The sequence below is a fragment of the Podarcis raffonei genome, chromosome 14 (assembly GCF_027172205.1).
Source record: "Podarcis raffonei isolate rPodRaf1 chromosome 14, rPodRaf1.pri, whole genome shotgun sequence".
In the NCBI taxonomy this organism is placed as follows: domain Eukaryota; kingdom Metazoa; phylum Chordata; class Lepidosauria; order Squamata; family Lacertidae; genus Podarcis; species Podarcis raffonei.
The window spans coordinates 27,335,605-27,359,712 of NC_070615.1; the positions used below are offsets into that span (position 1 = coordinate 27,335,605).

A 24,108-nucleotide genomic window follows, 5' to 3' on the forward strand; every position below is an offset into this window, starting at 1 on the left:
AAAATTGGGAGGGGGGAAGAGAAGGGAGGGTGGCAGCTGATCAGCTGAGAACCACTGAGCATTTCCAGTGCTCAAGTTTGTCATAGAATCATGGCAGTGTTGAGCTGAAGGGATCCAAAGGGTCGTCTAAACCAGTCCTCTGCAATATAGGAATCATAGCTAAAGAATCCCTGTGTTTAAAAATCTCCGGCCTCCAGAGCTCAGAAGACCAAGAAATGTGCCCTTATCCCACCCAGTGTTGGTTTTCTCCTCCCAGTTTTGCCCTGTCCATCTCCAGCCTTGTCTTCTCCCCTTGCCCAAGCATCCTGCTCAGCCTGCTCATTCCTTGCTATCCTGACTCTCTGTTTCCTTTTCAGCCTCGAGCCTTGAGTCCTGGTCTTTTGTAGGAGGTCCAGGCCCAGAGAGCGAGGTGGTGAGCAGCCTGCAGGCCCTGCTGGCGGAATGTGTCCACGGGCGGAACTACTGCCGGCAGGTCCTCTGCCTGTTTGAGCTGTCCAAGGTGCGTGCGAGTTGGGAACTGGGGAGGGGCAGCCATTGTGCTACAGTGATGGGAGCTGCGGGATCTCTCCAGTGGGGGCTTTGCCTTCCAGCATGGCACTGAGGGGCCCTTTGAGGATGAGACGCCCCAGGATCCCAGACGTAAGACTTCCCCATGGTCTTTTGCAGGAACTGGGCTGTCCCTTCAGTGAGATCTCTGCCCATGATTCCGAGAAGCTGCTTCGGGTGATCCTATCTTCTCAGCAGCCGGAAAGGTGCAAAAAAGCCCAGGCCTTTGTCACCACACAGGGAATGGAGCTGGAAACCGTGGCGGAGATTGTGGCCGAGGAAGTCACCCGAGAGCTGCTGGCCCCTTTGCAAGGGAAAGGCAGTGAGTCCTGCTTTGTTGTTATTGACCAAGGAGAATAATACTATAACTTGTGGGGAAGCAGAAAGACTCCTGGGATTGGGTTTGGGCAAGAGTGGAGGTGGTGCTGTTTCTTCCCCTTCCCCCTGTCAGCTGGAGAATATCCTGTCACCAATATGTCATTTGTATATACAGAACAAAAGCAAATTCTGAACCCAGCAGAGGAGAGCCAGGCATTCCTGCAGCTGGCTAAACTGTGCCAGGACCACACGTTGGTTGGCATGAAGCTACTGGACAAGATCTCATCTGTGCCGCACGGGGAACTTGCCTGCAGTAAGTCAGTGATGGGCAGGTGGAGGATCCTTTTTGGCCAGGGATTAAACATCCAGTAACAGCACACTAGCATGCTGCGTGGCTAAGGCTGCGATCCAAAGCCTGCTTACTTGAATGCAGATCTTATTCAGGTTCTTGGGACTATGCTTCTACATAAACATAGGTGGGGTCAGGCCTCAGGAGGAGGGTTCTCATGCCCTTTTTTCTGTTTGCTGTCTTTGTGTGGTTTGCATCTGGAAACTGCAACACACACACCCCGATCATATTCATTGATGCCAGGAAGCTGGAGCTGTGGTCGTGAAGGGTTTGACCCACATGCTTCCATTCTCCATCTGTCTTAGCAGTAGTACAGGTTTTTGCTGGAGCCTATCATAAAGGAGCATTTAGCAGTTCTGGGGGGAAAGGGAGTGGCCTCTGACTTCACCTAGCTGTCCTCAAGGCGGGGGAACAGGGTTTGTTTATGAGCAGCTGAGGAGCTTTTGCCTCCAAGAGCTGCTGTCCCTGTCCAGTGTATGTGAAAGTGACAGTTGTTGTTCCACTTTGCAGTTGAGGGACCAGATGCCACAAATCTTTGGCCAAGGGAGAAATTTAAATCGGGGCGGGGAGGAGGTCTCCCTTGTATTGGAGAGCACTTGCAAAACTGAAAAAAATGTGCTTGCTGATGAAGACCCCTTTCCTCCTTTTTCAGCTACAGAACTGCTGATCTTGGCCCACAACTGCTTCAGCTTAACGTGTCACATGGAAGGGATCACGCGGGTTCTGCAAGCTGCCCGGCTGCTCACAGAGGAGCATTTGGCACCCAACGAAGAATATGGCCTTGTGGTACGTGACTGCTCTAAAGCTGCCCTATTTGTGGGAAATGTGAACTGGTTGCAGGGACACACACACACCAGGCCTTTGAAGGGTCCTGCTGATTCCAAGACATCCCCTTGCTTTGCTGAAAAAGGTAGTGGCAGGTCAAAGACTCCCACAGATGGTTCATGCTCGGCTGCCCTCTGCATTGATGTTAGCAAGTAACAAGTAGCTCCTCTTATAAGAAGCAGTATGTGCTGCCTTCATTGGCTTCCCCTGGCCTGGTAGGAAAGCTGCTTTTGCTTTCCCCTGACCAATTATTGGAAATGGCTGATCAGTAACCTTCCACAGACTTCTGTTGTGCCCCCTAAGGAGGGGTGGTGGCGGCTGCCATGACCTTCTGGCTTACCTCTGTGTGCATGTTGACACAGAGTGAGGCCCTTCTGCCTGCTTTGCTGTACAAGTCCTTATCTCTTCTTCCTCCCTACCAAAGGTTCGGCTTCTCACTGGCATTGGCAGATACAACGAGATGACATACATCTTTGACCTGCTGCACGAGAAGCATTACTTTGAGGTGCTCATGAGGAAAAAGCTGGATCCGGTGAGTGCAGGAGACGCAAATCTGCCCTATCCTTTCTCAAGAGTTCCAACCCTTCCATCAGATGGACAATAGAGGGAATCCAAATGCAAATGTGTCATTGTGTCTGAAGCCTTTATTTTCAGCAGGATGTGGATGAGGCTTACAGTAGTCTCTCTGCCTGCCTGCCTGCCTGCCTGCCTGCCATCACATGGGGATCATCATCCTGACTGATCCAAGGGAGGGAGGTTGAAGCTAGGATATGTGCTGGCTCTTTAGTCTGAAGGGAACTTGACTGGCCTGGGCCAGGTGGCAGTTGTATGCAGCTCAAAGTATTTCTCTGTCTGAAGGCTCATTCTCAATTCTCAAATCTGCTTCCCCCGCAGTGCCTTCAGTCTTCCCATTTGTTACCTTCTTGCCAAATCATCATTCTAGTCACAGCATCTCCACTCCAGAATGTCCCAGCTATAGTAAAGCCATAAAGCTAAAACTCTCCTTCTTTCATAGTGGCTTTTTCTCACTCACTTGTTGAAATGCAGCCATTCTTTTCCTTAACACTTGTGGCTCCAGCTCTTCTAATCCTTTTTAAATACACTTTTTTTGGGGGGGGGCTGGGGGCTCTGCCTGAGAGCTCTAGCTTCCCCTGTTGTCAGCTGCAAGCTTTCTCAACTCCTCTTTGTCACATCCACTCCTTGCCTCCCTCCCACTTTGGCAGAGCGGGACCCTCAAGACAGCTCTGCTGGACTACATCAAGCGCTGTCGCCCGGGGGACAGCGAGAAGCACAACATGATTGCCCTCTGCTTCAGCATGTGCCGAGAGATTGGGGAGAACCACGAGGCGGCAGCCAACACACAGCTGAAGCTCATTGAATCCCAGCCGTGGGGTAAGTTGCCAGACCAGTAGACCTGCAGAGAGCCCACCTGCCCAGGATAACAGGTGCTCAACACCCTGGTTCCTTATTCACCTCTTGTGAAGAAGGAGATGTGATGGAACCGCAAGAGCAGCTCCATAGTTTAAGGAAGCAACTATCATTCTAGACCCCAAAATTCTATGGGCCCCAAAACTGACTGTTTGTCCTAACAGTATGAAATTTAGCACAGGGAATCTGTTCAGTAAGGTGTATGATATGGCTAAATTTCCATGGCCAGCTGAGCCACAGCAAGCTTAAAACTTGGCATTAGGGAGGCCTATACCTGAAAGAAGAAGAGTTTGGATTTGATATCCTGCTTTATCACTACCCGAAGGAGTCTCAAAGCGGCTAACATTCTCCTTTCCCTTCCTTCCCCACAACAAACACTGTGAGGTGAGTGGGGCTGAGAGACTTCAAAGAAGTGTGACTAGCCCAAGGTCACCCAGCAGCTGCATGTGGAGGAGCGGAGACGCAAACCCGGTTCCCCAGATTACGAGACTGCCGCTCTTAACCACTACACCACACTGGCTCTCACACATTGCCCTGAATCAGCCTAGGTTGATCTAATGAAAGGCATAATCTGCTTGCTTTGTGCCTATCATTTGAGTCCTCACTGAGGTGCCTGGATTGGCTTTGGTGATACATCTTTGGTTCGCTTGCTACCTCTCTTCCCTCCCTCTGGATTTGGCATTTGGTTCTGTATTTGCTGCCTTCACCCCATGAAGGCATTCAACACCTTTTTTCCTTTTCAGAGGAGTGCCTGCAGGATGTGCCCAATCTGAAGAAGCTCCTGATGAAAGCCCTGACCCTCTACATAGATGCTGCAGAAAGCTATTCCAAGGCAAGATGGGAGTGGGACTGTGTGAAGGTGGAAAGGCATGCGGCCGGGCCTTGTTTGTGTTTGCTTCAGGGATTGATGTTTCCCGTAGAGTTACAGAGGTGGCATCAGATGTGAGAAGAGGGCTGTGATCAGCGAGATGTTTGCAAGTGTGTGTGGAGGAGGGAAGGCAGTTGTAGCCACTCAGCGTCATCCGTGCCTCTTTGACTCCCTTCTCTTAGGACTTCTGTGTGCGCCAGTCCTTGCGCTGCAACAGGCTGACAAAGCTCATCACCCTGCAGCTCCACTTCCTGAACAGCAGCCACAGCACCAAGCTGATCAATCTGAGGAGGAAGAGCCTGCTGGAGTGTATCATGTCCCTGCCCAGGTTCTACCAGGTAAGGATGCCAGGCACCATCTCAAGAGCCTGTGGTGTCCTGTGGATGGAAGAACACAGTGCACATTCCTGGGTGGATGATGTCAGCTGGCATTTCTCTTCCGTCTCTCCCCAGGCTGCCATTGTGGCCGAGGCCTACGACTTTATCCCAGACTGGGCTGAGGTCCTGTATCAGCATGTGATCCTGAAGGGAGACTTCAGCTACCTGGAGGAGTACAAGCAGCGTGGCCTGCTCAAGACCAGCACCTTTGAGGAAATAGCCCGGAAGTGAGTCCAAGGGAACCATTTGCAGCCCACTTCTCCCCGTGGGAGACATTCCCCAAATCAGGCTTTCTGTAGAGTCGAGATCCTCACTCTAATCCTCAGTTGAAGGTTGCAATCTTGCAAGTTGAAATACAAGCAAAGCGGAGAGCTTTTAAGCTCTCTGCCGTGCTTGGGAAGCAGGGCCCGCTCCAGAAGGTTCACACAGAGCAGTTCCAAGGTTTATATAGGACCCTTGGAACCAACCCCCCACCCCGGTAAGATGCAGTCATACTGTATGTACTAAAGTAGAGTTCTCCCTCCACTGGGCACCTTTTTGTCCCAAGGGCAACACCTTTCTCCCTTGCTGCACTTAGCTGGCAGGTAGAAGTGGGATCCTGTCAGAGGGCAGAGTGTGGGGGACGAGGCTTATGTCTAACCCCTCTGTGACCTTCTGTTCCAGGTTCAAGCAGCACACAAGCAATGAGCCTGCTCTGAAAAACCTGAAGCGGCTGCTGACCTACTGTGATGACATCTATGTGTATTACAAGCTGGCTTATGACAACCAGTTCAGCGACGTAGTGAACACGCTTCTAAAAGATGCTCAGACAGGTTGTTGTCTGAAGGACCTGCTGGCCAACTAGACGATGCTTGGGAGAAAGAAGAGCCACAGCCATCACTGGTGTTGTAGGAAACTCTGGTCAGTACAGGCAGGGGTTTGTGCAGAAGCGGTTACATTTGTTTCAGTATCTGAAACGTGCAACAAAGCAGACGACAGCATTAATCAATGGTATGAAATGGTAAGGAATATTAACCTCAGGGTTGGTTTCAAGTTAATTTGACAGTTGAAGTTAGAACTTTTTATTAGGAGAGAGCTTTTCTCTCTGGGAATCCTTGTGTTGAATATAGAGGTTACCTAAAAACTAAGCTGGCTCTTGAAGCTGCAGCTGAGTTTCTGGGTTACAAAATGATGAGGGCAGGCTTTCTCTTCGGTAACCTCCCCCCCCCTTGCATATTGCTGGATGATATGAATAACTGGAGAACCATTTGCTGTATAAAAATATTTTTTGTGCAGATTTAATATTGAACATATGGTATAAACTTTGCCATACCTGCTTTTCCCTGGTTATGTATAATTTAATGTTCTCAAAGTATTTCGGGTACAAGGTAGGTGGAGTGTCATAGAAACTTGGAGGCACTATCTGAAACTGCTGAGCTCCTCTAACCCTTACGACTCCAGTGCATGAGCTGTTCTTGCTCATTTCTGCAAAGCTGTTCCTTAGCCAACACCAGTGCCCAGCTTTTACTACCTTTCAGAATGAGCGTCAACAACAGTGGCACTGTGTATTTTTGTCTGTAGGAAGGTAGTTAAATGAGGAGTGTTTATAGAAATGGTCTTCCAATGTTTCTGTTACTCATGTTTTGCTGTGTGTTTCTAAAGTCACCAATACAGCTTGAGCTATGGCGGTGTTTACTTGTGTGAAGACTACAGAACATTACAAGGCTCCCTGTAGTTGGGGTCTACAGTGAGCCAAAGAAGCTCTTTTGGGGAAAGAAATCTCTGCTTGACTACAATTCTTGCTTGCTCCTCAAATACATATCCATTTGCAAGCTTGTTGTAGCTGTTAGTGGGGGCAAATCAGAAGTGATAGGAAGAAAGAAAACATGGCAACCTCTTACAGGTTGATGGTTTTATTGCTTTTTGGTGAATTAAATCTTTCCATAAGCATCTGATTAAATAACAGCCTTTTGACCCTAGAGAGCAGGAGTGGGGAATCTCTGGACATGATCCATTTCCCCCAAACCATGCCTGCCCACCAGTCTAGTCCTTCACCCCCACCTTGCTTACAGCAAGCCTGCCTAGCATCTCCCCATAGATCCATCCCTCAAATAGCAGTGGAAAGGAAGAGGGATATGGGTAGGATGAACACTACTTGTTGGCCTCTGGCTCTGCTGTTGGGGAAGAGCATGAAGGTGCCCTCTTGGCCAATCAGTTGCCCAAGCAGTCCTACTTCACTCCTCCCTGCTTCTCAGCCCCTTTGGACTTTTTTTTGGCAGGGATGGAGTTACTGCAGTTCACAAAAACTAAGACACCTGTTAGAATTCTGTGGTGCCACAAGACTTTATGTCCTGTGATTAAACACCCTGCAGTGGGTTTGCCCCAATCCAGCAACAGTTCTTGCCCAAGGTGGAAGCACAGCCAAACCAAAGCTCTCAGTCCTCACAATAGTGATTTTATTAAATTAGTTGCTTTTATAAAACATTGCAGATGTCATAATTGTTAACATAACAATTTACCCAACTGTCGTAACTGTTGCAGTTTGCTAAGCAGGATTCCTGTAAATGAAAAAAAATGAAAAACAGCAAAGTCTTGTGAGAGCTCAACTAAAGCCACCACAACCTGGTGACAAAGAATTCTCCCAAAGAGTCAGGAAAAAAAATGTGTATAAACTAAACTGCTTAGACTTAAGCCACAAGTTCCCCCCGCCCAATGCAACAGAACCAGCCTCTGTTCTGACCCAAAGAAAGGGTTATTTGCTGCTTTCAAAAGCTCCAATGTCCAAGTGCAGAATCTTCTCCCTCAGGCCATTTGCCAACCTAATGAAACACCTCAAGATCTAGTTTAATAGATAAAAGCCATTTTTAATACTAAATACACACCATGCCCCCTTGCTGCAAACTGCTTTTGTTGTCTGGGTAGTCAGTGGAAGAGGTACAGTTAAGGCTGTTATGACTAAACTGTGCTGGTAAGAATACAATTTTGGCCTTGTTGAAATTAATTAGTTTCCAATTCAGTGCTGCTTCTGCTGCTATGAAGTCAAACATGAACAAAGTTCCATTATTTCCTATGATTAAGCAATTGAGCCTCATAATTTTACTCCCTTGGCATTGAGATGGGCATCCCAATGCTTCAGCAGCTGAGTGGCGACAGGCTAACCCAACAGCACAAATATACTGCCCTTTTTTGATGGTAGCATTTGGCAGAATTGAAAGGAAAGAAGTTGTGCTACACATTTAAGGGATTATGGGCAACAGAAAGACAACAGGAGGGAGAAGAAATGTCACATGAAGTCTTCAAAGTCTTGTACATAGCCACCGTCATAACCACCATAGTCTGCCAGGTCGTCTTTCATAGTCGCTTTTAAACCACCTCCTGGCACCACACCCTTTTTCTTCTTTTTGGCTTTGTTTTGCTGCGGGAAAGACAGAAGCAGTTTAGGAAGGGAACAATAAAGCCCAGCCTCAGCATTCCTACCCCCAGTTAGTGAAAAGAGAACAGCACTTTCTATAAACAAAGAACATGATTTATTTATTTCATGCAATTTATATGTCACTAGATTCTTAAAAACAAACCCACCACCCGCAAAGCGATTTACAAATAAAAGAATGGCCATTGCCTGAATTTTCTTTCATGGAGAAAGAGGTAGTCAAACACAATATTCTGTACCATCTACTGACTATGTGTGTACAGTACTGTGTTTCACCAGGAAAATTTATGGATTTAATTAGGCAACGAGAATCGAGAAACTGAACACATTAAACATGGCAATCCTGGGATGCTTCAGCAAAGGTATTGCAAAGATGCACATGGTAAGAGGGAGATGGCAAAGAGTTCTAGCATCAGTCCTTCCATTTAGATCATACAATCCTTCCCTGATCTAGCATGGTCCAGATGTATGGAACTACAACTCCCATAATCCCAAGCCATTGGGACTGGGGGGACTTGGGCGTCCGACAACACCTGAAGGGCACCCAATTGGGGAAAGTTGGGTTAGCAACTTATAAAGGTGTAAGAACTGAATGCTGCCACAGTCACTGGAAAGAAGCATTCTACAGAAGCTCAGCATCACCTGGAGCAGGGGTCAGCAACCTAAGGCCCATGGGCCGGAAGCAGTCTGCAGAAGTTGGTTTGACCAGCCCACAAGCTGCCCCCAAACCCAGTTGCCTGCCCGCTGCGCTAAACTGGAGCGGCGCAGGAACTCACATCTGCACACGTGTGCAATCCGGCCCAGGCAAGTTAAACCTTGCCGACCCCTGACCTAGAGGGCACCCAACACAAACATTCTCAGAGGAAATTTGCTCAAGACGTACCTTCTCTTGTTTCTGCTTCTCGCTGCATAGCACTGTCAAGGAATTTGTGATCTTTTTCAAGTCATCAACTTCCACTAAATTGGAAATAAAAGCACAGTAAGGATGGTCATTCATATGGCTTTCCAAGCACTGGACCCAGTTTGTTTCTCTTACTGAATAACGGGATTCCTATTTACAAAACAAGTGTGGCATTTTAGATCTCCACAGGAAGCCCCTTTCAGAAAAAAAATGCTTCAGACGGAATGGAAAGAAGCCAAGGGAAAGAAGGGCTGAAGCTTACTAGCAAAGCATTGTGGGTGTTCAGATGCTTGTGGCCACAGGTTCAGCCGCTGCCATCTCCAGGTTACAAGCATCTCAAATGCAGAGCTGAAAAAGACCCCTCTGCCAAGCAGGGTAGACAGCCCTGGGTCAATATTCCCAGGTCAAGGCGGCTCTTCCTTATACTGCTTGTAAGTGGAAAACAGGAGACAGATGAAATAAGCAATTGCTCACAAGCTCTCACATCTCTGAAAGGAAAACCCGTCAAGTCTCCCCCTTGGGGAGGCCGCCCAGCTGCTGTGACAGAGATACAAAGGACAAGGCTGATCATAGTGGCACAACCCAACCATAGAAATATTTTAGGTGGTCATGTTGGTCCAGTAAATAGAGATTATGATCCCAAAAACCCTCAGGCAATGCCGATTAGGACTAACTAAAATGCCACAAGGATGCTGACCGTTACATAAAACAGCAAAACAGAGTAGAAGGGGAGCAAAGTGTAAAATAAGCCACAAAAATGCCCAAAGTGCTGCAGTTTGTAACAGTCTTCAGATGGAGCACAGGACATATTATACAGACTAAAAACACCAGTTTAACCCCACCTGACCACCCAGACTCTCCCAATTGATCCCCATTTTATCTCTTCCACGTGTTTAGAAGAAGAGCAGAGTGCAAATTTGTGATAAGCATACTTACATGAAATACATACATCTCGAACTAATGCTTCCAAAAAACCAGCATAATATAGGGATTTCTCATACAGTGTTATTTTCTCTTTTAACAATTTGCCGAACTCCGTGAAGTCATCTTTGGAAGATGGATTCATGGCATCTATTCCACACGTGCTATTTACACCTGTAGAAAGAACAGCCAATTGATCAGAGTGGTGTTGGAGACAGGGTGGCAAAAATCAATTACCTTTCTGTGGTGCCCAGAAGTGAGGGGCAAACCCACCCACCCCATTTCAAGTATCAGGCTCCCTGGTGGCAAATATGACAACAGAACATCCTTGTCTATTCCATACATGTCCCCGCAGCAGTCTCTTAACACTTACCAAAGGTTTCTTTTGCTAACTCAAGGTCTGCCTCTTCTTGCAATTTCTGCAGCCGTAGTTTGTCTGCTAACTGTTCTTCTGGCGTAAGTTCTTTAGATTCTTCCGATTCCTCTAACTTGAAAGAAGTAATAAAATCAAGATCAATTACATGCAGCAGCTCTTTTGTCAATGCTGCTTAATAAACTAAACATGGAAGCCAATGCGGGTTTTAGAAAGCTTGGCATTCATATAGTGAGCAAACAATGGGAATATTTTGGATCTTTAATGTCCTTACATGTACACCCCTTCTAGAAAAAAAATCTGACCACTTAGTTGAGCATGCAGGGGTACCACAAACAGGTTTAACTCTTGCTTTATTCAACTATATTTAAAAAAGTGAAACTTCAAAAATAATTGCGTGTGTGTGTGTGTGTGTGTGTGTGTGTGTATGTATGTGTATATATATATATATATAAATAAAACTAAGCAACAACATAGCAAAAATTGCAGAGTCCAGTATGAAACAAAATGTTTTTTTTAATCCCCCAGCTATTACTAGAAATGGATAGTCATGTGAGACTGTAATAACACTGCTTCTACAGGGTCAAATTGACCCCCCCTTTTTTGCACAAGTTAGCTTTTCAGTCAGTCATTTGTGTCCATCACTAGGCACAACAATGATGAAAAACAAGATAAAATAGCTCTAAAGCAGGCATAGGCAAACTCTGCCCTCCAGATGTTTTGGGACTACAACTCCCATCATCCCTGACCACTGGTCCTGTTAGCTAGGGATGATGGGAGTTGTAGTCCCAAAACATCTGGAGGGCAGAGTTTGCCTATGCCTGCTCTAAAGTCAATATAGTTTGGTTAAAATACAAACACCCCTTCCATCCTTACTGGAGCCTGGGAAGAGGCCTCAGCATCAAGATGGGCCCTTTAAAGACCCACAAGACCCCTGTAGTGCTCAGGGTGGTCATCCCTATTTACCCAGTGTGACAGCTGACTGCTATGAAATTTTTTTGCAGTTTTTGATTTCTTCTGCTAGCTTGATTGTTGTCTTAAAAAACACTTTCCTTTGCAATTATAATCAAGTTTTCTGGTACTTTCTGTTGTTGTGATTGGTCTTTAAGTAAGATACAACACTACAAATCCCAGCAGCAAAATCACGGGCCTTCCCCTCAGAGAAGTCATGTTCACCTGGGGAGTTGGAGGGAGCCTCTCAAAGCTAACCTCACCAGGTGATCTACATACAAGCAGAGGGAACTGATTTGGGGCAGCTACGCATGTAGCAACTCACTCAAAGCAGCAACAACTGGAGCAGCTCAGTGTGACCTCACGGGACAAACTCGGAACATCCAGACAAAGATCTCACTGTGTGGATAGAGCTGGCCTTTGGTAACTCAGATAAGTATTCCCCACCCCCAGCTCTCTGACATCCTCATAGGCAAAGGCTATTGGGACTCACTCCTTAACAAACCAAAAGGGCAGGTAAAACTGAATCAAGGCACTGAAATTTATCTGGTGCATGAAGTAGGATCTCCACCCTCTCCTATCTCAGAAATGCCTTACCCTTTTTTTAATCTCCTCTTGCTTTTTCTTCTGCAGTTTTTCCCTCTCTTTTATTTTTTCTGCTATTTTCTTCTTTTCTGAAACTTTGGGTTCTGCAAACAGGGCACAACATTATTTCCTTCCATTTTATTTTTCAGTGCTAAGGATTCAGAACAAGAACTGCTACCCACACATCATCCATAGGTATCCAATCCCATCTGCAGGAAACATGCATGAGGCTGCCCAAGCCACAACCAGCATCCTCCTGCCCCACAAAAGGAGCAGAGTCCCCCTCCCCCGCCATATTTCTCACCTGTCTTTACATCCGCCTCCTTTTCTTCTTCCTCTTCCTCATCATCCCAATTATCCTAGATGGGGGAAAGAGTAGGTAGGACTGGTTGTCAGCAATCACACCCAATGCAGCAGCCCCTGACCCCAACACTAGATCCTTTTTCAAATAATTCAATGCAGTCTTTGGAACCAGGGTGGAGAACTTGGTACCAGGCTTACCACTGAAGCGGCCAGGTATATTTCCACCACTTCACATCACTGAGGCCTTATACAAGGGAAGCTGGCAGAATTATGACTGCTCTTTAAGAGTCTCACTGCTCCCACCCTTAAGAGTTACAGGAACTGAGAGATGGACTCTCAACTAAGGCAGCAGGCTGACTCCTTTTATGACCCACTCAACAGAATGTTTTTCCAAGGACAAAAGAAAGTTTTCCTTGGAAAATGAGACACATTCCCACAGTCTAAAAAGCTATAGAATTTCACCCTGTGTGGATGCTGTTCCAGGGAGGAGCCCTCAAGCTAGCCATCAGCTGCTTAGCTATTTCCACCAAAGACATCTTAAGACAGCATCCTTGAGCTAATATAGCTGCTGCAAGATGGCATCTCTGCATCTCACTGGAGCCAGCTCAGCCGCAGACTCGGGTCCTTCCGGCCTTGAAGAATTGCAACAAAGCATCAGACTTAATTGCTAACTCCAAGTAGCACACTTTAATTACCAACATAAGTGAAAAACAAGAGGGGAGGAACTGGACTTCCCAGTCCAGAGTGCTTTGCTCACCCAGCAAGTGCCAGAACACAAGAGTTCTGCCTGGAGCTGCAGCTCCAACACATGGCGCATTGGCTCAACAAGGTCATCTTCCCTTGCACACTATTCTTTCAGTCTGCAACTAACAATAAAACAAGAACTGCCTTCCCTGCCTGGAAGTTCTTACTTGCTGCAGGCAGCCAAAGTAGTGGCTATTTACAAACCTGTTTTTGAAACAGTAGCAAGGGAGCCTCCTATTTCCATTCATGGGAAAACTTTTTCAGTAACCAACAGCAATGATTTACAAGTTACTCATCTCTGCATCCTTGAAAAACTCACTGTGTGTGGATAGAGACCAACTTATCTTTTGCAAATAACGTTTCTGACAAAATATACAAGTGTCAACAGATATTTGAAGTATAAGCCAAGGAAACTGAATGTGGCTATTTTTACCCGCAGGGATTATGACATACATCAGGCAGTCACTCATCTCCCACAAGTAAACTAGTGTGCCTGGCCATATTCTAGGGACAGGCCCTCTGACATCCCACTTCCAGAGTCTAGCTTCTCAGCAGCAACCCTACAAGCAGCCACACCCTCTGCCTGGCTTGACACACCTCCATGCCCATGGCTGATAAGGACAAGACTGAACATATGGCCCTGCCCCAAGTCCATTTGCTACCCTGATACAACCATGGCTGTAGCCCCAGAAAAACAAAACAAATTCATGACAGTTATTCCAGCTCTAAGAATATGATCATTATAGAATTAAACTATATATAAACTATACGCTCATTCTGAAAGAATCTGGCAAGCTGGCTGCATCGAAGAAAGCTAACAGAGACCAGAAGAGACTCAAACATGAACCATCAACAGGGTAATAACCTACATTAGACTTCCATCAGAGCACCAAAGTTTGTGCCCCAAAGATGACACACATGGACAATGTTACTGTTCTAGGTGGTTTTAAGAGAATCCAAAAATATATTAAAAACTCTTCCATCATTAAGAATTTTAGCACATCCATGATTTTTGTTGGAGACAAATCCAGTAAGAATGGCTTGATCAATTGAAAATACCTCCCTCTCAAACACTGCACCGTTCCCCAGCTTTCTGTTGTTAAGCCCCCTGCTACATCACAGAAAGGTACAGTTGCCTGACAAGTTTTATTTCATGATTTGCCTTGTCTGCTTTTAAGGGGAAATCGGCAAAACTCAACAAGAACCTTGCCTGAAAGATACTAAACCTATTTCATGTTCTTAGGTTAACCTGAAGTCCGAACCTGCTTGATTCAAACTACCTATTTCACCTGCCTGGGCACCAGTGTAATGTTACCTGGTGCAGGAGATGGTAGCTGCTCCCACCTTTATGCCCTTCCCCTTCATGATCTCACACTCTTTCCAAAACATAGTAATTAGATACTGACTGGTCAGCGGGCAGCTGCAGCTGGGTAATCCCACCTGCCTTTCTCTCTGCGGGCTGTGAGCAAGGGAGGCCCCACAGCCTAAGCCAAGAAACGGACCCAGCCAGCTGCAAGCAAGAGAAGCAGGACTTGACAACAAGAGATCTCAAGTCCATAGAAAAAAGCGGGGGTGCCCTACAATGGTGACCCCTACCAGCGAGGCCATATAGACCTTGCTGAGATCTCCTTGGGCCCGCTCTCCCCTCCCCACATACATACAGGCAGCGTAAAGCATTTGGCCCTGGCGGTGCCACATGCCCCAGGGCCAAATCCTGCCCTAGATGAGCAAGTGCCAAAGCCGAGCCCGACACAACCAAGTCCCACGCGGCTTCTCCCGCGGCGGGACCAACTTCCAGATCGACTGGGAAAACGGCTTCCACGTCCGGGGCTCCCTGGAAGGACTGGCAAGGGGGCGGAAGGGGGCGCCGAGGGGCCGCGCTGGCCGAGCAGCACAGCAGCCCCGGCACCTGTTGGGCCGCCACATGGCAGAAGCGGAAGCGGCCCAGCAGGCGGCGGCCTGAGCAGCCCCCACCCCCCTTACATACAGGATCCTTTCCTGCTGAGTCATCAGCCCCTTTCCCAAGCCGGAGGGAGACCCAGCCCGAGAGGGAGGAGACCCAGCTGAACATATGGAGGGCCGCGGAGGAAGGACGGGGAGGCAAATCCAACACGCTCCCGCCCCCCGCCCTGTTCCCGCTCGGAGGAGAAGACCCCCCCCAATCCGCTTCCAAGTCCCCACCCCTGTCACGGGGGGAGGCAGGGGCGTCTCCATAGCGACCGGGCCTACAAGGGGCCGGGAGGGGAGAAGCCTCTTGACAGGCCTGAGTGGGGCCCCTCCGCTGCCCACCTTGACGTCGTCGTCCTCGTCCTCGCCGGCCCATCGATCCACCGCCACCACCCCGGCCGGCGTGGGTAGGAGCCGCTTGGCCACGGGGTCCGGCGCCTCGAAGGAGTCCACGTCTGTGGCGGGAGAAGGAGGGAAAACGGCGTCAGCGGACGGGGCTGGGCCGAGGGGAAGGGGGAGGGAGACGCGCCGCCGCTGGGCCGGACTAGGCCGGGCCGGACTTACCCCAGGAATCCGCCTCGGCCGCCATCTTGCCCGCTTGCTCGCTCAGGCCAGTCAGGCAAGCGGGAGAGAGGAGGAGAAGTAGGCGTCAGCCGCGCGGAGCATGCCGGGATGGAGGAGGCGGAGTGGAGCAATGGGCGGAACTTCCCGCCGACCCGCTCCGCCCCCTCGCAGACCCCGACGGCGACGTTGGCCATAGATATACTAAAATGGTGACTTGACCGCGGGGACTCAGCTTCCGGCTCTGTTTAGGCCGGATAGGAGTTGCCGCCTGTTACCCGAAAAAGCAGAGGAGGGAGAAGCAGGGACTCTGCAGACTCCCGGCCGCCGCCTTGACATTCATTTATTCTACGCGTGACAAAAACAGCCCCAGACCTCATGGTTTACGCTCTGACACAATCACGGCGCAAAGGGGTTGCAGAGCGGAGATCGGGGAAGCGGAGCAGCCTCAGGCTTGGGGGAGGCAGAACAGCTTAAGCAGAGGCGGCGGCAAAAGTTGCTGGTGGGGAGGCCCTGCGCTCCAAGTGCAATGTCTGCCGATGGCTGACCCTTGAGGGAGGAGCCCGTGGAGTTTATTCCATGCAGCTTCTCCCAATTTGCTGCCTTCCAACTTCCAGCAGCACCCCCAGTCTGCGCCACCATGGGGATAACCAAAGAAGGGACCCCAAGAGTCATCTAGTCCAACCCCGCACAATGCAAGAATCACAGCTAAAGAATTCCTGACAACCGCTACTTAAAAACCTCCCATCAAGGTGAGGCCGCCACTTTCTGAGGAAATCCGTTCTTACGGTCAGAAAGCTCTTCCTAATGTTTAGTCACAATCTCATTTCTTGTCATTTGAATTCATTGGTTCGGGTTCTCCACTCTAGTGCAGCAGAAAACAAGTTTGCTCCATATTCCATGAGACAGCCCATAAAATATAAAACACAGTGCACTTATAGAAAATATGAAACACTTATGCCTGCAGGGATTTGAGCTGGTGACCCTGCGGCCTGTCTTAGTGCCCTTCACTTTTGCATTACTGCAAGTCTACTGACCTTTCCCAGCTGTTGTCTCCACTTTCAAGGCTTCGAATGCAGAATAAAGTTGACTGTTGCTTTTTGCTACTTGAAAACAATGGTTCTGTTACATTAGGCTTTTTTGTAGCCTTACACCATGACTGCCTCTTGCTCGCTGCTATTCACTGCTATCCTGAGAGCCTTTTCACACATGACACTGTCAAGACTGTCACCACCCTACCTATTATTTAATTCAATCCCAGCATCTCATCTTTTGGCAGAATGACAGCAAGAGCGCCAGTGTGGTGTTTGAACTTGGGACTTAGAATAGCTGGCAGGCAGTGGCAACCATGCCTGGGCAAGTATGCCTGCCTCCTTTATTTTTTGCTTTGAACTGTTGTGACTGAAGTGGGAGCTCACTGAGCCTCAGGGCTTTGCAACAGGCAAAATTCCCACCTTTAACTCTAGGGGGTGCCCTGCCACCTCCTTGCTCAGCTCTAATCAACAGTCAAGACAGTAACATCTGGCAGCTCTGAGAATCTGCAGATTTTTTAAAGCTCTCTAAGCACATGCATGTTTCAGATTGTGTGATCAATTTTGTAGGACCCGGACAGGAGACTGCAGAATACATTAGGCTTGCCCTGGATGCTGCAATCAAAAGGGGCAGATGGGCAGTTAGCAGCCTCCAGGTCGCTGGGAATCAGGACTGGTAGAGCTGGAAGGGAGCCGAAGAGTAATCTAGTCCAACCTTGTTTCTCAAGTGCCTCTGAAAAGCCTGCCTATAAACATCGAGAAGCACTTTAGGGAAGTCAATAGCAGGTAGCCTGCCAAATGACCAGCAGCAGCTTTCACCAACCTGGTGCCCTCAAGGTGTTTTGGACTACAACTCTCATCAGTTTTGCCTGGGCTTTCTCTGCTTTTTGCCACTGGATGGGTTTTGAGATTCTTTGATTCGGCTTGGCTCAGGGCATCTTTTGCCGACCCGGGGGCTGGTGGGAGTTAATGGTCCAAATCAGTTGAAGGCACCACTTTAGCAGAGGTTGTGTTAGGTTCTAACAAAAAACAAACACAAGTTTGCCACCACCACCCCTTTTGTATTTAAAAAGAGTAAATCTCCTTTGTGTTTGAATTACTTCTAAGAGAAGATAACTATTTAATTTAACATAAAGCTGCATTTGTTAGGAAACCTGATGTCCTGAGCATGCTCAAACCAAGCACCTGCACAACCCTGCTCAGGGAAGTTTTTAGTTTGTGATGCTGTATTGTGTTTTTACTATTTTTTGTTGGGAGCTGCCCAGAGTGGTTGGGGCAACCCATATAAGTAAATAATAATAATAGCAGAGATCCACAAACCTATGGAGATGTACGTAAGATAATAGATCTAATTTTTACTGTTTACAAAGCGCTGCACACCCGTTAACTTTAGAAAAGTTTTGTTAGGATTTCATTCTTTTTAAAAAAGCTGGAGTTGTGGTGCCAGATGACTTGGTGCCCCATTTCTGATGTTTACTTGAGTGAGGGAATTCAATATCCTAAGCCGTTCAGGAAGGAATGTCATTTGCTGCTTAGGGGTTAGTAGTAGGTTTTGCTTTAGGTTTTAAGTTCTTCCTGTTCACCTCTAACCCACAAGCCAGTGTCAGCCATATTATGCATGCAAAATCCTTGAAAAAGAAACTTAAAACAAAGGAAAATGTATAGTAGAAATAACATATTATGCCCTTGTAATAACTAAACAGTGGGGGTAGTGTCATATATTCTTGTTAAACAGTTTTCATCAGGGAGCTAGAAAAACTGGTATGTCCCATTACACAGTCCTTCTCAAGGTAACATTCAGAGTCTCTACTGATCATTTCACTGGAGGGTTCTTTTTTAAATTACTAAGCCATTTGCAAAATGCCTAAATATTGTGATTTGCTTTAGACAATCTATGGCTGCTTTCCTATTTTTATTTTAATAGTCTGTATATTTTAATACAGTATGTGATTGGTCGATCATAAACTATATTCATAATTAACTTGTTTTTTAAAGGCACCAAAAAAAAATGCACAAATGACTCACATTTTGAGCATCAGAAACCAGTTTACAAAAGGATGCAAAACATGACAGCCAGTGAATGAAGAATTAAGACACTGATCTGAAAGTGCTCAAATCTTCATGAATACAAAGTAGCAGCAGCTAGTTGTGATAGCCAAACCCAGACTAAACCCTGCAAAGGTAAAGTGCTCCTAAAATAATTCTTAGCAGATTGGAAGTTGATACGGCTCAATAGCCAAACCAAACTATAGCTGAGGAAGCTTAATTATGGTTTGGGCTGATACCCGAATTGACCAAGCACACTTTGCAGCAATCGGACTCAGACACCATGGCTTGTGCTAACAAGGCCATGGCACAATGTCTGACTTGGCAAACTATAACTACAGCCGTAGCTTTACCTCCAGAGAATGGAAACAGGTTTTGCTGAGCACATGGAACATAAAAGGAGGCAGCAGCTTTAAGCTGTGTCTGCCTGTCCATTTGGTAAAGAATCATCTGGTTTGGTGATAGGGCTTTTAAAAATCACATCAAAGATGGGTGCTTTTGCTAAAAAGGGTGGGGGTGACAGATGAGGAAAATTTGAACAACTTTGGACTTTTCTTTATGCAGCTGGAGTAAGTGATGGAATACAAGTTTGTGTCCTTTGCCTTTTTTCAATGATAGTTCTCAAAATGCATTTGGCCTAGATGATTTGTTCTCTATAAAAGGAAGACCTTCCCATACTACCATATTTAGTTATTCCAAATTCAAGAAAAAACAACCCAACCATGCCAATAGATTGAAATCGCAACACCGTATGACATTTACAATAACCATAGTAGCATTTTTACATTTCCACTGAAAAGGGACAATGGGAATTAAAAATCAGACTTGCACCAACTTACAAAATGATACTTTAATATGTATTTACAGAGCAGCCTGCAATGGTTGATTTAGCTGTCCTAGGTAGGACTGTAGATTTCCCTACAATTTCTAATAATCGTTGTTGTAAAAGCTCACATTCTTTCTTCTTTTCTCTTTTCAGTGATCAGACATCACAGAACAGGTAGCTTGGTAATATGCACTGTGTCAACTTCACTAAAAGCCGTGGGGTTTGTAATGGATTTAAAAAAAAATAATGGAAATGCACAAATGCTTCAGAAAGGTACTCTAAAGAAGATGCTATACAGTTTTTCCTTCAAGTCACCAAAAAATGTCCAACTATTTATTTGGTGGGGAGGAGGTTCTACTCACTTATTTGTGAACTGCAGAAAATAAAGAATCTCTCTGTGCCTACCTTCCACCAAGGCAGGTACATTTTGCTCCCATCGCAGCTGCCATTATCGTGCTGCTGTCACCCCACTTTTAGGTGGTGCTTCTATCAAGCTGAAGAAACTCAGCCCGGGCAGGTGTCCCTGCAAAGCCTCCTCGGTCAACTTCTGTATCCAAGTGTGAACAGAAAGAGTGTGCCTGGGATGCCTCTTCCTAGAGATCACTGGGAAAAACTGCTGTGGGTTGCTAGCATCAGTAGGAGCAATAAGGGAGTGTTTTCTTGGTTATCACTAGATGTATCTTTTCCTTTAAAAAAAAAGTGGGAAATTGAAAACTTAACATTTTCAAAATCAAATGTATCTATATCCCTATTTTTAGCAAAACAGGAAGGGAGTGGTTACAGGGGTCACTTCTCTGCAAACACATACACATTTATAATTATATATGTATATATATATATTAATATACATATACATATATATATATAATTTATTATACATACATATATATGTATATACACATTTATATATATATATACATATAAAATTAGTAACATTATGTACATTTTATTTCAATAAAGACGTTAAGACAAACAGCATAAAGATGTTCAGATGCCCTAAAGATAAATACATTTCAGAGATTCTCATTAAAATGAATTTGTAGCATTTTCCTGCAAGCAAAATACCTTTAGCATCCTAGATAGCAAATGCCTTTCCTTCTTTCTTTCTTTCTTTCTTTCTTTTTCTTTCTGCAGAAAATCCACCAAAATTTTGTTTCAAATGAATAATGATTTTCCACAAAGCAGGCTTGCTCTACATGCTTACTTTTTTTTAACAGTTCAGTGACACAATGTGCTAGCTACATATACAACAGATAATATAGTAAGAAAACACTCAACCTGATGAAAAGTTAAAATCTTCATTAATACATTGGAAAAAGTTGATATAACTCATGCCTTTTAAAATCAAAAAATACAAAAATTAAATGTTTTCCTAAAAAGATTTTCCTTATTTTAAGGACTCATTTGAAAATGAAGCTGCGTGTAATTTGTACAATAAAATTGTACAAGTAAACAGGTAATATACATAAAAAATTAATTGACATACTTCTCAATTATCAGTTGTCCACCTTTAATTTCCAATACTGTACTTTCTTTAACAAGCATACAAAATATCAAACTTCTCTTTAGAAAAAGTGCCATTCTGCAACACCCTTTACACAAAAACAGCCCGAGCCTATGGCATGTCAATGCAGTTTAGAGGCAAAGCTTACTAACTTTTACAAATTTTTCCCTTCCATAAAAAGCCTCCTAAAAAGGAGATTACACTCCATTAAAAAAATATCGGCCTCTTTGTACAAGCTGCATTAGAGAACCAAGGCTTGAAAACCATTTCCATATAGCATAGAAAACCACTCTGATAGCATATCAGCTGCACTGGTGGCAAAGGAGTGTACTGAACCACAGGGTTATGCACAGTTACTGTGGTGGCCCTGTCCCTGCTAGGCAAGAAGTTTAGCGTTGATTGTAACAAGCTGCATAGCAGAGAGACCAACCCACGCAAGACAGTTTCAAATACTGAACTGCTCTCCACAATACTTCATTCTTGGAGGACACTGAAGGCAGAAGTAACTGAATTGCATTAGACCAAGCAAGCTCTCCCCAAGGACTTGTATTATGCACAGTAGACTCTGAGGTATTGATCCTTGTCCATCAGCCATGTGCACCACCACAATAGATCATCTCTGTCCAGAGTACATGCCATCACAATGGTTTAAATATTCTGAATATTAGTAATTCTTATATTTTTTCTTATCTAGCCAGTCTCTTGATTTTTTTTGAAAAGATTTCCACTACAGTAGAATATTACAGAAACAAAAAATATATATTTAAATGCAGATTTCTAAATGAAACTTACATGGAATAAAACTAGATAATATTTTTAAACAAATATACAGTATGCAGGCAGTCAAAGCAGGAAAATGGCCATTCAATTGTATAATAAAAAACTAATAAAACTTGGCTATTCCCAGAAAAACTATGAAGCCGCCTCAACTAAAAGGAATGCATAATGAAATTCTAAACTCTAATACAAGTCAAAAATGTAAGAAGGTTATAAACCTTAACAGGAAAAAAAAACATTTACTGGCCATTCCTGTTGAAATGAGAATCTTAAAAGTAACACAAAGTGGCTATAAACCCACTTAGAGAGCACCGAACAGAGAGAAAAGAAAAAGAGTCCATTTTCAATCTCTGTTATTTCATAAAATCCTGTGTGTGTGTTTATAGGTCAAACTGCTGGTGGCAGAAACAGAATTCTTTAAAAACGGCAGATGTCCTGTACATAAAAAAAATTATTGGAGTTGCACTAGTTCTAAAGACGCTTCTGTTCTAGCCTACCTACTGTATGGATTCCATTTGGCGAATATTATTATATAAAGTTCTTCTGTAACCCTTGATTATTGTTGGGCACCAGAGATAAGAAAAGCGAGACAGGGTACAAAAATGCAAAAATTTCAACAGTAATGGCAATGTTTTTGTTTTAGTCCAAAAAGAAAAGAAAAAAAAAGGTCCTGCATTTTCTTCTCCTTCAGCTACCTGGCAAAGCATTGGTGTTTAGTCAGGGGGTAGTAAGTCGTGCAAGCGAAATCTGTCTCTGATGTGAGGTCGAACATCTTCATTCTAAAAAGAAGCAAGGAAAGAAAAACCAGTAACTTCCATGTCTCACATGTAAGAAGCAGCTCCACTTGTAAAGTGCACGGTAGTTCTCCATCACAGCAGAAGAAGAGATGTCAACAGAGATTCTAATTTTCAACTGCTCACCTGCAATTTTTCCACAATTCTCTTTTACTCAATGTTATGCCTAAACCTACTTCTATGCAGAATTTCTAAGAACACTGACTTCTTGCATGCATGTAAAATCCAGCGAATGATTTGCTTTTGTTCCTCTCCAACCCAATTCCAGAGACTCAAGGCAGCTCCACTACTCCAGCCATCCTCTGCAAAATTCCGCATTGCTCGGCCTCCTGAAAGCGTTCATCCTTGAGCTTTGGCAGACTTTACATTTACTAATGCAGAAGCTATAGCAGGAGCGGGGAACCGCCAACCCATGTGCCAAAATGGAACCTGTGCTGGGCCACATTAAGCCAGGCAGGCTAGAGGTTCCCTGCCTCTGCTCTAGCTTCTTATTCCCAAACCACATCAACCTGCCCCACACCTAATGAGACATGCAGCATCAGGTGTGGGGCAGGTGCACAAAGTGCCAAACCTTAGAAGTGCGCGCCTGATTGCTGCCACCACCAATTGGTGAATGGGCACTTAAAAGCTAAAGGGACCCCTGACCATTAGGTCCAGTTGTGGCCGACTCTGGGGTTGTGGCGCTCATCTCACTTTACTGGCTGAGGGAGCCGGCGTACAGTTTCCGGGTCATGTGGCCAGCATGACTAAGCCGCTTCTGGCGAACCAGAGCAGCGCACGGAAACGCCATTTACCGTCCTGCCGGAGTGGCACCTATTTATCTACCTGCACTTTGACGTGCTTTCGAGCTGCTAGGTTGGCAGGAGCAAGGACCAAGCAACAGGAGCTCACCCCATCGCGGGGATTCGAACCGCCGACCTTCTGATCGGCAAGTCCTAGGCTCTGTGGTTTAACCCACAGCACCACCCACGTCCCTCTGAATGGTCACTTAGAGCAAGCCAAATGAAATTGGGTGCGCTACTAAGTTCCCCATGGGGAATTCCATAGTGCAGCCAACCCCACAAGAAAGCAGAAGTCAATGACTATCAGCTGACATAGGCTAACTTCAAGCACCATGGGACTTGTTGTACTACTGAGCTCCCCAAACTGAACTCCACAGGGAGTTGAAGGGGCTTGCAAGGAGCAGAGGAAAAGCTCCTTACAGGCAGTCCTGCTAAGTGTTTTGAAGTGCCCGTGATCAGCTGATCAGTGGTGCTGAAATCACTGTGCAGAAATATTTGCAAACCCTGCATGATGATCTGGAATCCCAAACAATGTTTTTTTAGGGAAGGCGTTTTACATCAACATCAGCATCCTGAATTATGCCCAGAAAGCAACACAGGGCCACTACACTTGTAATGCTATCAGGTTTTAAGAGGAAAAATTCTATCAAAAGATTAATCACTGAAATACATACCATTTCTACAAGTTTCTCCAGAAAAGGAATCAATTTTAGGAGCTCATTGTCATTTTTATCCATGAACCAGCTCTCTATAGGAATTCCATTTGAAAGCTAGAAAAAGCAAAATATCAGAGGCAAGTTTAATTATTTATATATTTTTATTTAAATTTCTAAACCCACCCTTCATTCAGCTCACAAGGCATATTATAATTAAATACATGCAATTAAACAGGCCAACACCAGACATATGGTCAATTGACAAGAATTTCTGAAGCGAGTTCAG

General features: G+C 45.5%; 3 protein-coding genes across 6 annotated transcripts in view; 1 reads left to right on the forward strand and 2 right to left on the reverse strand.

Annotated features, from left to right (window-relative positions):
- Positions 1–6,375, forward strand: part of SPG11 (SPG11 vesicle trafficking associated, spatacsin) — a 37,940-nt gene extending 31,565 nt beyond the window's left edge. The window contains exons 31-40 of the mRNA XM_053365150.1: positions 357–499; positions 667–868; positions 1,040–1,177; positions 1,866–1,999; positions 2,463–2,570; positions 3,262–3,430; positions 4,210–4,298; positions 4,517–4,672; positions 4,787–4,938; positions 5,375–6,375. Coding sequence (XP_053221125.1) covers positions 357–499; positions 667–868; positions 1,040–1,177; positions 1,866–1,999; positions 2,463–2,570; positions 3,262–3,430; positions 4,210–4,298; positions 4,517–4,672; positions 4,787–4,938; positions 5,375–5,555 — 1,472 coding nt within the window. The 3' untranslated portion in view covers positions 5,556–6,375. The remainder of the gene's footprint in view (positions 1–356; positions 500–666; positions 869–1,039; positions 1,178–1,865; positions 2,000–2,462; positions 2,571–3,261; positions 3,431–4,209; positions 4,299–4,516; positions 4,673–4,786; positions 4,939–5,374) is intronic.
- Positions 6,376–7,123: 748 nt separating this feature from the next.
- EIF3J (eukaryotic translation initiation factor 3 subunit J) lies at positions 7,124–15,538 on the reverse strand. Its single transcript, XM_053365155.1, has 8 exons — positions 15,410–15,538; positions 15,188–15,300; positions 12,156–12,210; positions 11,864–11,955; positions 10,316–10,430; positions 9,958–10,116; positions 9,004–9,077; positions 7,124–8,105 (listed from the first exon to the last, which is right to left on the reverse strand). Exons 1-8 carry the CDS (start codon positions 15,432–15,434, stop codon positions 7,974–7,976), a joined length of 765 nt encoding a protein of 254 aa, XP_053221130.1. The 5' UTR covers positions 15,435–15,538; the 3' UTR covers positions 7,124–7,973.
- Positions 15,539–19,548: 4,010 nt separating this feature from the next.
- CTDSPL2 (CTD small phosphatase like 2) overlaps positions 19,549–24,108 on the reverse strand; it is a 45,104-nt gene continuing 40,544 nt past the window's right edge. For all 4 annotated transcript variants that reach the window (XM_053365152.1, XM_053365151.1, XM_053365154.1 and 1 more), the window contains 2 exons: positions 23,841–23,936; positions 19,549–22,369 (listed from right to left, as the gene is read on the reverse strand). In XM_053365152.1, coding sequence (XP_053221127.1) covers positions 22,304–22,369; positions 23,841–23,936 — 162 coding nt within the window. In that variant the 3' untranslated portion in view covers positions 19,549–22,303. The remainder of the gene's footprint in view (positions 22,370–23,840; positions 23,937–24,108) is intronic.

What these genes read in the sequence shown, in the direction of transcription:
- EIF3J (XM_053365155.1), bottom strand. Translation starts at nt 15,434, where the DNA reads ATGGCGGCCGAGGCGGATTCCTGGG. An exon ending in GGCCGAGGCGGATTCCTGGG is followed by an intron (nt 15,301 to 15,409) that starts GTAAGTCCGGCC and finishes CTCCCGCCACAG; the next exon opens with ACGTGGACTCCTTCGAGGCG. An exon ending in AGAAGCAGAAACAAGAGAAG is followed by an intron (nt 8,106 to 9,003) that starts GTACGTCTTGAG and finishes TCTTTCCCGCAG; the next exon opens with CAAAACAAAGCCAAAAAGAA.